The sequence below is a fragment of the Micropterus dolomieu genome, linkage group LG19, assembly GCF_021292245.1.
Source record: "Micropterus dolomieu isolate WLL.071019.BEF.003 ecotype Adirondacks linkage group LG19, ASM2129224v1, whole genome shotgun sequence".
Lineage (NCBI taxonomy): Eukaryota > Metazoa > Chordata > Actinopteri > Centrarchiformes > Centrarchidae > Micropterus > Micropterus dolomieu.
Genome location: NC_060168.1, coordinates 35,075,000 through 35,086,353, shown reverse-complemented (window position 1 = coordinate 35,086,353; position 11,354 = coordinate 35,075,000). Strand labels below are relative to the sequence as shown.

Sequence of the window (11,354 nt, the reverse complement as noted above, 5' to 3'; positions counted from 1 at the left end):
GGGGGGGGGGGGGGGGGGGGGGGGGGGGGGGGGGGGGGGGGTCCTTTCTCTGGACTTCAGCACTTTCCTGTTCAGTCAGATGGCTTTCAGACGACACAACTCTCCTCTGACTGAAGGCTTCAGGGGTCAGCAGGTGAGGTCGGCTGGTTTAGACTGCTGATGTTGGGGATTTAACCTGTGACTGCTACAGTGCAGTGGACAGTGTGGACAGTGTGGACAGTGGACAGTGTGGACAGTGTGGACAGTGGACAGTGTGGACAGTGTGGACAGTGTGGACAGTGGACAGTGTGGACAGTGTGGACAGTGTGGACAGTGTGGACAGTGTGAGCAGCAGGCAGGTTTCTGTCTGTCTGCTGGACTCGGTAACACTGGTGTCGTGTAACACGATAAATAATTCCTCCACATGCTGCTTTCCAGGAGATTACTTTGTGTGTTGGAAAATGATCCAGCTGCTCACACGTGAATAATTCAACACACACTAACCATTAGCTTGCTCTTCAGAATAAATTCTTTCTTTAACTCTTTATATTAAATTAAAGGACATTTGCACAAATTGTAATTATATATATAAATTTTCTATAGTACCTGCGACCCTGTACGCAGGATAAGCGGTTGACGATGGATGGATTGATTTTCTACAGCAGATAATAGAAATTATAATTGCTTGATTTAGTTGACATAGTTTCTCTAACAGTGCACACTGCAACTGCACCGGATTCAAGATTAGATATATAATTATTAATAATTATAAACACAATATTTTATAATACTTAAAGTATATATATATTTATTATTATTTTCCTGGCCTGCGGGGGGCGGTGTCGAGCTTTCGCCCAATTAAACTGCAGCTGACAAGAAGGACAAGAAAAAGACAGGAAACGAAGCGACACGCTATTGGTCAGCTTCTCTCCGGCAGCGCTTCCTATTGGCCGGTTGAGTTGCCCCGCCACTGGTGTGGAAACAGCGCCATAATCAAACAGCGCCAACTTTTGTTCTCTGCGGTTTGTTTGCGGTCAAATTTGCGCACATTTACATCCAGAGAAACGAAAAGTAAACTCGCTTCATAAAGTGTGTGATTTAATTACGCGTCTAGTTATCGCCCGAGAGACTCGACGGGGCGGCCCGTATGCTAAGCTAACGACGCTAACACAGGCAGCAGATGCGGCCCGAGCAGGAAGCTAACGTGGCTAACGCTAGCTGAACGCACCGCGGTGTTCTCAGTGAGCAGTGACCGCTCATAGTGCCTCTCTGTCGGCCACAGCAGGGATGAGCTGCCCGGTGAACCTCCAGGCGATGCCGTCCGGTGTGTTTGAAGCGGTTTTCACTCCGGAGAACGTGAGAGGAAGGTGAGTTAATGTCAGGTGAACTGCACCTGCGCACTCATGGAGTTCACTGTGTGTGTTTAAAGTCGCAACGGACATCATTTTATGTCGCAAAAGTTTGTCTTTGTGAAACTTTAACGCTTCTTTTAACACAACAATCACTATTGTGGTCAAACAAGTGTTTATAGCTGTAATCAAGTCTGACCTTTACGTGATTACAGCCAATAACAGAAGCCTGTTGTTGCAGACAGATGATGTGTTTGGTCTAATATCCTTGTTTACATTTAACAGACTGTAGTCTATCATTAACAGGACTTACTGCTGAGTTAGATATGAAATAAAGACATGATCTCTTTTGCAATTATCCTTATGACTCTACATTATTTAACTTGCTGTGTACCAACCAGTCATTTTAACCTGTTAAAATACCTTTAAATGGCCAAAACAACACATAACATGCAGCATTCCAGTTGCCAGGAAGTGACTGCAGCCTCTACTGACTGACTGAGAGACAGTTTCTGCCTCAAAGTCACTTTCAGAAGAGTTATCTTTGACAGATTATGAAACCGAAATTGTCCCCCGTTTTTATTTCACATGTAATAACATTATATTTTTTAATGACATACTAACTACCAAAGCAAAAATGTCCCCGGTTTTCATTTCAGAAACCTGCTCACCTTAAATTAAAGAGTCAGGTGTTGTGTTTGTTTGTCCTGCAGGTGTTTTATCTGTAAATCTGCTCTGCATTGCTTCAGGTTTATATTTATATTTTTGTATATTTTGTTATATTTTCTACTAACCTACTTTCTATTATTATTCATATTCCTTATACCTTGATATGCAAGTGAGCAGATTCAGGTTTTGGTCAGAGTAAAGACACAAACGGTGCTACATCAGGAAGTGTTTATTTAGGTTAAAACAGTGAATTAAAAAGAGCACAGGAGAGAACTCGAGTCTGTGTCGACTCGATGTATTTTCATGTATTTTATCCTGTGTTACCATAAGACTTTATTGATCTAGGGGGACACCGGTGTAATTTACACCGGGGACGCTGCCGACATGTCCACCACTTCCTGAAATGACTGATTTGGTCCCTTTTTTAAAAGCATTATTTGTTAGAAATGTTCTGAAAGTTTTTTTTGCACAATAAGAAAAACATGCAACACAGTTTAAATAAAGAAGAAACTAATGTGCATTGTCCAAAAAAAACAAAAAACAAGCTGCTGATTCTAAAAGGACCCAAACTGCACCGATCAGTAACTTTAACCAAATCTGGACACAATTTCTTCTTGTGCAAGTTTCTCTCCCTGTGAACATGACAAACAGCTGAGTCGGTTTGTGAAGTTAAAAAAGTTTGCAGCATTGAAACAACAAGGCAGTTTAATTTAACATCTAAAGATGACGTAGATTTAATATCTTCAGCTAACAGTGTTGACGTTACTCCTTTAGTTGTTTCTGTTGTCGTGTTTGTCTCCGCGCTGACTGACACGATGCGTTCTGTTCAGTAGATGTGGTTTTGCTGTTGTTCGATTGAAAGAAGCTGCTGATTACTGCATTAAATTCTGTTAAAGTCACCTGCTACCCTAACTTTCCCTTTATATAAATAAAATAAATCCACCATAAATTTATGCACAACATTTCTCCAGACTGCGGGAAATTAAGTGTTTAATGGTCAAAATGTTCTGGGAGAGGTCCCTGACACCGCCAACTCCTAAATATATTTCTTTAGAATAGTGTTAAAACATCTTCTTGTCGTCGTCTTGTGATCCAATATCATGTTTGGTCTCGTGTGCTTACGAGTGTATCGTCACGCCCCTGATCTGAGCCCTCACGTCTCCCACCGCTTGGAGGGCGGCATTCAGGTGTTGCAGCAGCAGAACGACAGAAATAAGTACAGAGAAAGGTGAGAGAGACATAATTAGAAGTATGTAAAATAAGAATAGGAGCCATTAAACTCAAACAGAACATGTACCCATGGTGTACGATGTTGTACTAGTCGACGGGAGTGTTGGACCAAGTGATCGGTTCCAAAGTATGTTTCTGTTTCATTCATTAATAAAGCTTCATCTGAAACAACACGTTACTGCAGAGAGAACATGTAGATTAGACTGGACTCTGCAGGTCTAATGGATTATCCAGGACCTTTCTGTGTTTTAATATCAGTATTATGTATATCCTGATCTTAAAATATCAGCACCAGTCGATATTTAGACACAGTTATCATCAGGTTTATATAGATATATCTACTATTTCAAATACAAGAACTGTTGTGGAAATCTCTCTGAGGACTTCTCGTCCACGTTGGTCAGAAGCTGAGATTCAAGTATCTTCAGGATTTTGGGGGCGTTGGTTGGACAAAACAAAAAAGTGTGCTGGACGTAATTAGTACTTGACATTTTATAGATCCAGTTGTGAATGAGTCGATCAATAAATTAACCTCATGTGTTGATAGTAAGAGTAAGACGAGAATCTGCTTCATTATCTCTTCTGTTGAACAGGAGCTCGATGAACTCGCTCACTCCGCTGAGTTTCCCCAAGTCCAGATCAGCTCTGTGGGACGGCAGCCCTGCAGGAGAGAAGCTCCGCCTCCAGCTCTGCGCTCACAGGTGAACACACACACACACACACACACCTGCTGCATGATGTGCTTTGACCATAGCAGAGATCGTCACGGGTCTCTGAGCCAGAGTCCAGGTCGAGCCCCGGGTCTCTGAGCCAGTGTCCAGGTCGAGCCCCGGGTCTCTGAGCCAGAGTCCAGGTCGAGCCCCGGGTCTCTGAGCCAGAGTCCAGGTCGAGCCCCGGGTCTCTGAGCCAGTGTCCAGGTCGAGCCCCGGGTCTCTGAGCCAGTGTCCAGGTCGAGCCCCGGGTCTCTGAGCCAGAGTCCAGGTCGAGCCCCGGGTCTCTGAGCCAGAGTCCAGGTCGAGCCCCGGGTCTCTGAGCCAGAGTCCAGGTCGAGCCCCGGGTCTCTGAGCCAGAGTCCAGGTCGAGCCCCGGGTCTCTGAGGTGAGACAACAGGCACTTAATGGAAATCGGTTAAATATGGCGTGTGGCACAGCTGCATCATCTGTCCATGTTCTGTTACAGCCCTCTGCTACTTACTATTAGACAATGAGCAACCCTGCTGAAATAGGCGATGGCGTCCTTTCACATCAACAGCAGACCCGTTTGTGTTTTTCTTTCTGATGTGTCGTGTCATGTGACCGGGTTAGCAAACAGCAGAAAGCAGCATGGCGGCCAGTGACGATGCTACGGTGCTTATTTCTTTATATCTATATTTTTGTCTTGAACGCCGTTTATTAGTTCAGTACCTGGGCTGCGAGCCTCTTTCACTCTGCATATGTGGTTGTCTCTCACAGTGACGGTAACCTGCCTCCTGATTTCCTCTTCCCGTCCAATCAGGAGACGCTCTCTCACCTCGCTGTGCACGATGCAGAGATCAAAATCGCTGTCGCATCGCACCAGAAAAGGGCAAAAATGAGCAGGTCCGCCCGAGTGTCGGGTTTCCATCTCAGCTGATCAATACCTGTGACTTCTGCGGGGTCATGTGACCCGGGAGCGAATGCCGTTTGGACGCGCTCACACTGAAGTTGATAGTGGGGTTGTTCTCCCGTGTGAACGAGGCTTTAGAAGTCGGACGCCATGTAGCTGTGGCGGCCTCAGTGTGTAGCTGAGCAGAGGTCGTGTGTGTGTTTCTGCAGGAGGCCTCGGTTGGTGCTGATGGAGAAAGCTCTGCGTCTGGCTCAGCGTCACGCCCGTCACAGCAACAAGCCCCGCCTCCACTGCTTCTTCCTGGGATCACTGTCTGTGGACGCAGGTCAGAGCTCACCTGAACACCGATTGGTCCAGTTACACAGCGTACACTCGTACTAACTGCTGTCCCCTGTCCTGGTCCAGATGAGGAGGGGGTCACTGTGACCCTGGACCGGTTCGATCCGGGTCGGGACCAGGCCGGAGCTTCTGGCAGAGTTCCCTCTGCTCTGCTGCCCGGAGACGTTCTGGTTCCCTGTTTGTTCTCCTCGCAGACTGAGACAACGCCCGACGCTGTCGTCCAATCGGAGGCCGAGCTGCATCACTGCTTCAAGGTGAGTTTCAGAGGTCAGCGTCCCGTGTAGGACCTGGTTCTTGGTGTTTTCATACTGGACTGACTGTTTCTTAGTTATTGAAATGAGATGTTTTATCATTTCGTCCTGTCGCCCAGCCCTGCCTCAGGCATGGTCACTCCGCCGTGACTGGACCAGAGTAATCACGTGGAGGGCTGCAGCTGACAAAGATTTTAGTTCTCGAAGCTTCTGTAGATGATTTCAACGATCCATCGATGCGTCGTTTGAGAAGCACTTTTTTGCGACGTAATGCCGAGTTTTGCCTGCCTGCTGACAATTGCAGCCACGTCCAGATACTGCGTTTAAACGCTATAATATCGTTTCTGGGGTTCATCAATGCTGATAAATGATTCGAAGTATATATTTTATGAACGTTTAGAGTAGAAGCACCATTCCTAATGATAAGCTAAGCTTGGCAGAACAGATATTGGAGGCTACCTGCCGAGATTTGCATCCACCTCTTTTCTCAACATAAATGAGCGTTATCACCCGCGAGGTGCGTGTGATTCTCAGCAGGCAACACCTCAAAGCAAAAGTACTTCTTCGGTAACGGGATCAGCTGTGCACGTTTATAGGTGATGAATATTTATTGGTCCTTTCAGAAATTCATAGTGTCATACAGCAAACATCAGACCAACAACCAGACGGCTGCTTCACAAACACAAACAACAGACTTTGGACACTTTCTTCTTCGTCCCTCACTATTTTCTCTCTTCCTCCACTTTGCAAACGGCGCCATCATAATCACGTTGTGTTGACAGCGTGCGACAGTAACAAATGTCCGTGCGAAGCAGTTCGTTATATAGTTATATGGATTAAACGAAGCCTCGATGCAAAGAATTTGTGTCGATGCATTTTAGTAATGGATGAATCGTTTCAGTCCTAGTCACATGACACGCAGCTGGAAGACAACTCAAGAGGTGTACAGGTGTAATATTTATAAAATAAACCGTGTTTCCCACGGATTTACTTCTGCGGGCCGCCCAGGTGTAGAAACAGCTGCCAAAGTAGATTTGACGACCCATTAATTTTTACAGAGACACACAGAGAGATGTTATCGCGTTACACGATGCGGACATGGTGAATATAGAGACAGGAAGAGGCGGGGCCAGCGGGTGTGTTAGCAGCAAGCGACGATGCAAGAGGTGAAGGTGAGTGTGAGAAGTTACACGGTCTTAATGAGAGCATCAGTCCGGTGAGCAGGTGTGTCGCAGTTCTGTCCCTCTGAACCTGGACGTTTGCGTCGTGGCCTCAGTCGCTGCTGTTTGTTCTGTATGATGTTGGTTCTAAAATGTTGTTCTTATGTAAACACAAGGGGCAACATGGAGGTCGTTAGAAGTGAAGTATTGAACCGGCCTCTTCGGCGGGACTGCGCCCCTGGTGATGTCAGCACATTAAACCTTTACCTGTCCGCCTGTCTGTCTGTCTCAGGTGTTGCAGCAGTTTGTGAGCAGCAGACAGACTCTGGATCTGTCTCAGCTGATGAAGGTCAGAGGTCGTGTTGTCTGCTCTCAGCAGCCCGACGCCGCAGCGTTCAGCCTCCGCTGGTCGGCCGTCTGTCCGTCCGTCGCTGTGGACGTTCAGCCGGTACGAGCCGTTCCCGTCATCCCCACAGCTCTGCTGAGGAGTCTGACCAGCATCAACCGACCGCCGCCGCACGCCGCCAACCGACAGAGAGGGTGAGAACTGGTTCCTCAACCGGACGAGTCCGGACTCTTCTAATGGAGCCGGGTCACTTTTTAACTGCGGTGGCGTTTGTGTTGCAGGTTTCTGACCATGGATCAGAGCAGAAAACTCCTGCTGCTGCTGGAGTCGGATCCTAAAGCCTCCAACCTGCCGCTGGTCGGGCTGTAAGTGTTTCTGGGCTGTTGCTTCATCACACAGCTGCTCATTTAACCTCTTAACATTCACACGGCCCGCCGCACATCTCGGTCTGTGCACACAGCGGCTATGTTAGCTTCATACTCGTACGATCCACCGTCTGAAAGCTAAAATCCTCGTGATCCGACCAGTGCAAACCAAGATACGGTCACAGCAGCGGGTCCAGTCAGCGCCTCCTTCAGACCAGCCAGTACGATCAAAAGTGACGCGACTCACCGATGAAGCCTCACAGTAACTTAATCCACCCATCGAGTATATTCCAACAGAAACGGTCTTGTTACGCTGTCAAAGGTCCAGTAAAAACATTTAGTCCAAAACACATTCTTCCATCAGTAAATCGTCAGGGACGGCTGCCGCATCGCTTCAGATCTGCATTGTCATTCTAAGTAATGACACCGATTTGAATGTAAACAACTACGATGGCTTGTATTCAGAGTTCGGTCTAGACCTGCTCTTTTATGAAAAGCTCTGAGATAACTGCTGTTGTGATTCGGCGCTATATAAATAAAAGTGATGAAATTGAAGAAAAATTAGCCGCTGAACTCTGACCTTTCCAGTGACACCATATCCGAGCCAATAGGAGCTCACGTGTCCCTTTCACAGCCTTCAACAGCCAATGAGAGCCCGCGCTGTGAGGAAGGGCCAGCCCCAATTATTTCCTGAGTAGGCCGAGCCAACTGTGCCGATGACTGGCGCTTCCTGTAGCCAATGAGATTCTGAAAATAACGACATCCAGCTTTAAGTAGGAAGTTCATGATCTACCAGCAAAAAAACACGTCAGCAGCCGCCTGCCGCCAAGGGGCGGGGCTGTTTTAGAAAAAATACGCGTGTCTTGAAGAGGCGTTTTGCATGAATTCTACAGGAAAGTTAAGAGGTTAAACACACAATCTCCAGGTGGGGGTGGTGGCTGTCGTACCTGGGATGTTTGGAGCAGTTCAGGTGTGCTTTTCATTAAAGTCCTTTAAATGTAAGTAAACGCTTCTGTTGAACCTGTTTGTGTTCGTTAACTGTACTTCCTGTCACGTGACAGCTGGCTGAGTGGCGTCACACACGTCTACAGCCCTCAGGTGTGGGCCTGGTGTCTGCGCTTCCTGTTTAGCTCCGCCCTGCAGGACAGGTGAGAGACAGGCCGTCCGTTGCTGTTAGAACTCCTCCGGGTCGCTGTTCTGGTGTCGCTCAGTGTTTGTCTTGTGTTGCAGAGTTCTGTCAGAGAACCGCTGTTTCCTCCTCGTTCTGTTCGGTTCCACCCACAGAGCTCCTCAGTTCTTCCAGTGCCGAGGACCAGGACCTGGATCGCAGCTGGACTACCAGCTGCTGACAGCCTCCCAGTGTGTCACGCTGTACCAGGTAACGACACACCGTGTTCTAGAGCTCCTTTAGAACCAGGTTCCCGCGGCTCCTTAAAAGGTCTTAAAATAAAATCGGGGAAATTAAGGTCATGAATTTGTCTTAAATTTTCCCTACATTGGTCGTAGGTATTATTCTCTTCGGCGGTGCGCTGAGGGTTAGAGGTCGGAAAGGGACACTTCAGGCATCGGTTCCTCGCTGCCTTTCTGTTTAATGTGGATTCTTTTCTGAATTTGACTTTAAGGGCCCTGAGTAGTGGTGATCAGTAATGTGGTCTGTGTACCTGCAGGTGGTCTCTGTGGAGGGTCAGACTCTGCAGTGTGAGCTGGGTTCAGAGGATCACAGCAGGCAGACGGAGATCTTCAGAGAGGCTCAGGCCTCCTTCAGCAGGTACCAGCGTTCACCTCCTCCTCTGTTCTTCACCGTAAGGCCCCGACCTGAACTTCAGATTTTAGATTTATCAAAATACAGTCGACAGTAAAGTCCTGTTGTTTTGAGAGACGTGACCGCTTTCGGTCAGCGTCCATGGTCGTCATCCTGGAGGACCGTGTGTCGTCAGCAGCTCCGATGGAGATAGTTTGGACTCTGAGGCCCCGCCCACACTGCTGCGTTTTGGTTTTAAAACAGAAACCTTTTGCTCCGTTTGCTCTTCCTGTCCAGACTGAAACGGCGAAAACGAAGCTCTAAAATGGAGAAGTTTAGGAACGTTTGTGAAGACGAGCCAAAACGGAGGACTTTAGAAACGATGATGCAGACGCTCGCGCTCGGTTCTCTGATTGGGTCTCATAAGTCGTGCAAAGCAGAAACACGATGCTGCTGAGGGATTTTGGTATTTTAATTAAAATATTCTGTACCGTGTAAATAACACTTACAGCCTCCGCTCGTACTGTCGCCTGTCTGTTTTCCGCCGCTTTTAACTCCCGTGTTACATTCGGTAACAGTCCCAGCTCGTTATCGGTACATGCAAAATAAAATCTGCAGTTTTTCATCTGCAGTACTTTGTTCTTTCACCAAATCTTCTGTAACTACGGAGTAGACCATCTGCTTCCTGTTTACACCGGCACGTGCAGAGAAGACGTGTTCGCTCACTAGAAGTGCGTTTTCAGTCGTCTTAAAATAGATCAACTCTGATACGCAGCTGTGGACGGAGGTCGTACTTGTGTGGACGGGGCCTGAGTGTAAATGTGATGTTGAGTTTGTCTGAAGGTGAAGCTTCATGTTTCCGTTGGACGGTTAAACGCGTCCCGGCCAATCGGAGAAGACGTGCTGGACTCTGATGTGTTGTCTTGTTGTCTTCTGTCCGTCCTGCTCGTGTATGAACCTGGACCGTCCTCAGAGCTGCCCCACCAGCCGCCGGTCTGTCTGTCAGCGATCAGGACTCTGGAGTCGAGGATGAGGACCTGTCGCCGCGGCCGTCCCCGAGCCCCCACCCCCCCGCTCAGCAGGTCAGTCTGTTACAGTCCGCTGCCCGCACCAGGTTTCCAGCCTCAGTGGGGCCGGACCGGATTCTGTCACAGTAAGACTCTGAACAGAACATAGTTAGCAGGATTGGAGGATTTCTTGGTTGCACGCCGCCCTGAAGGCCACGCCCACAAACATCTAGGGATGCAATTTCCTTGCTGGTACCACCGTGGTTTGAACTAACATGTTTCCACATGTGGTCGACCGATATTAAGTGACATTATTATGCCAACTCGTTATTTAGTCTTTTCATATTATGGTCCGGCAATAACAAGAAAATCAACAATATAAATCATTTAGAAACTAATATTTTTATTCAGCCTAAATATATAACTTTTTTTTTTTATAGCCATGGCAACATTTTAGAAGAAAAATTAAGATTACAAAACATTTAGTAAAACAGGTTTAATCTGCAAATATCTGCATCTCGCGGTTTAACACTGTTAAGAATCCGTTGGCCGCAGCTGATTTCAAAGTCTTGTGAAAAGCTCAGCGTGATAAGTGGCTGAGCGTGTGCTTGTTGTCTATTGAGACAGACGCGTGAGTTCTCTATTTATCTTAAAGCTCAGGGATTTATTCATTACTCTGCTGTCATGGATTTTACGCTGTCCCTTTTTATATTTATGTTTGTAATGAAGACTAGAGAGAAGCCATCTTCCTCAGAGGCTTAGAGATGTACACATGAAGGTGATATTAAAAGTCTTTACATTCTCTGTTCTGTCCTGTAACCTTTGTACTGGGTGACTAATATTAAATGAAGTTATTGTGAACAGATCTGTGAGAAAACGCCTGCTGTTTGTAGCTGGTCTACTGACTTAATGCAGCCCCACCCATGACCCGACAGGGCTCAACGTTAAACTTTTTTGGTCCCTCCCAAAAGTTATTTATCAGTGTTACAACAAAACCAAAGACTTATAAGTTACTCTGTTAACACCTTTAATCGGTTATTAAATACATCCTGGATATAAAGAAACTAAAATGTGATCACAGTTAAAATGATAAAAAATAAAAAGGTTAACAAAACAATTTACTTTTAAAACAAAACACACTAACAGAGTCAAACATGACGTGCTCTCTCTGCACAGGGCAGCGGATACGAGTCGCCATGGTAGCAACATGTCAATCAGCTTGTAGCCCCGCCCTAAAGCCTCCCCTGCTTCCTGGTCTCTGTTCCTCTAAATGGGACCATAATTTACTAAATGAACATCATGCTGTGTTGAAGAAGACTTGAAACCAGCGACTG

General features: G+C 46.8%; 1 protein-coding gene across 3 annotated transcripts in view; it reads left to right on the top strand.

Annotated features, from left to right (window-relative positions):
• The first annotated feature begins 925 nt into the window (after positions 1-925).
• Positions 926-11,354, top strand: part of stil (STIL centriolar assembly protein) — a 14,782-nt gene continuing 4,353 nt past the window's right edge. For all 3 annotated transcript variants that reach the window (XR_006821829.1, XR_006821828.1, XM_046030489.1), the window contains exons 1-10: positions 926-1,346; positions 3,821-3,928; positions 5,021-5,136; positions 5,217-5,404; positions 6,854-7,101; positions 7,189-7,272; positions 8,334-8,420; positions 8,503-8,650; positions 8,940-9,040; positions 9,987-10,095. Coding sequence is in view for 1 of the 3 variants with exons in the window: in XM_046030489.1 (XP_045886445.1) it covers positions 1,267-1,346; positions 3,821-3,928; positions 5,021-5,136; positions 5,217-5,404; positions 6,854-7,101; positions 7,189-7,272; positions 8,334-8,420; positions 8,503-8,650; positions 8,940-9,040; positions 9,987-10,095 (1,269 nt within the window). In the remaining 2 variants the exon portion in view is untranslated. The remainder of the gene's footprint in view (positions 1,347-3,820; positions 3,929-5,020; positions 5,137-5,216; positions 5,405-6,853; positions 7,102-7,188; positions 7,273-8,333; positions 8,421-8,502; positions 8,651-8,939; positions 9,041-9,986; positions 10,096-11,354) is intronic.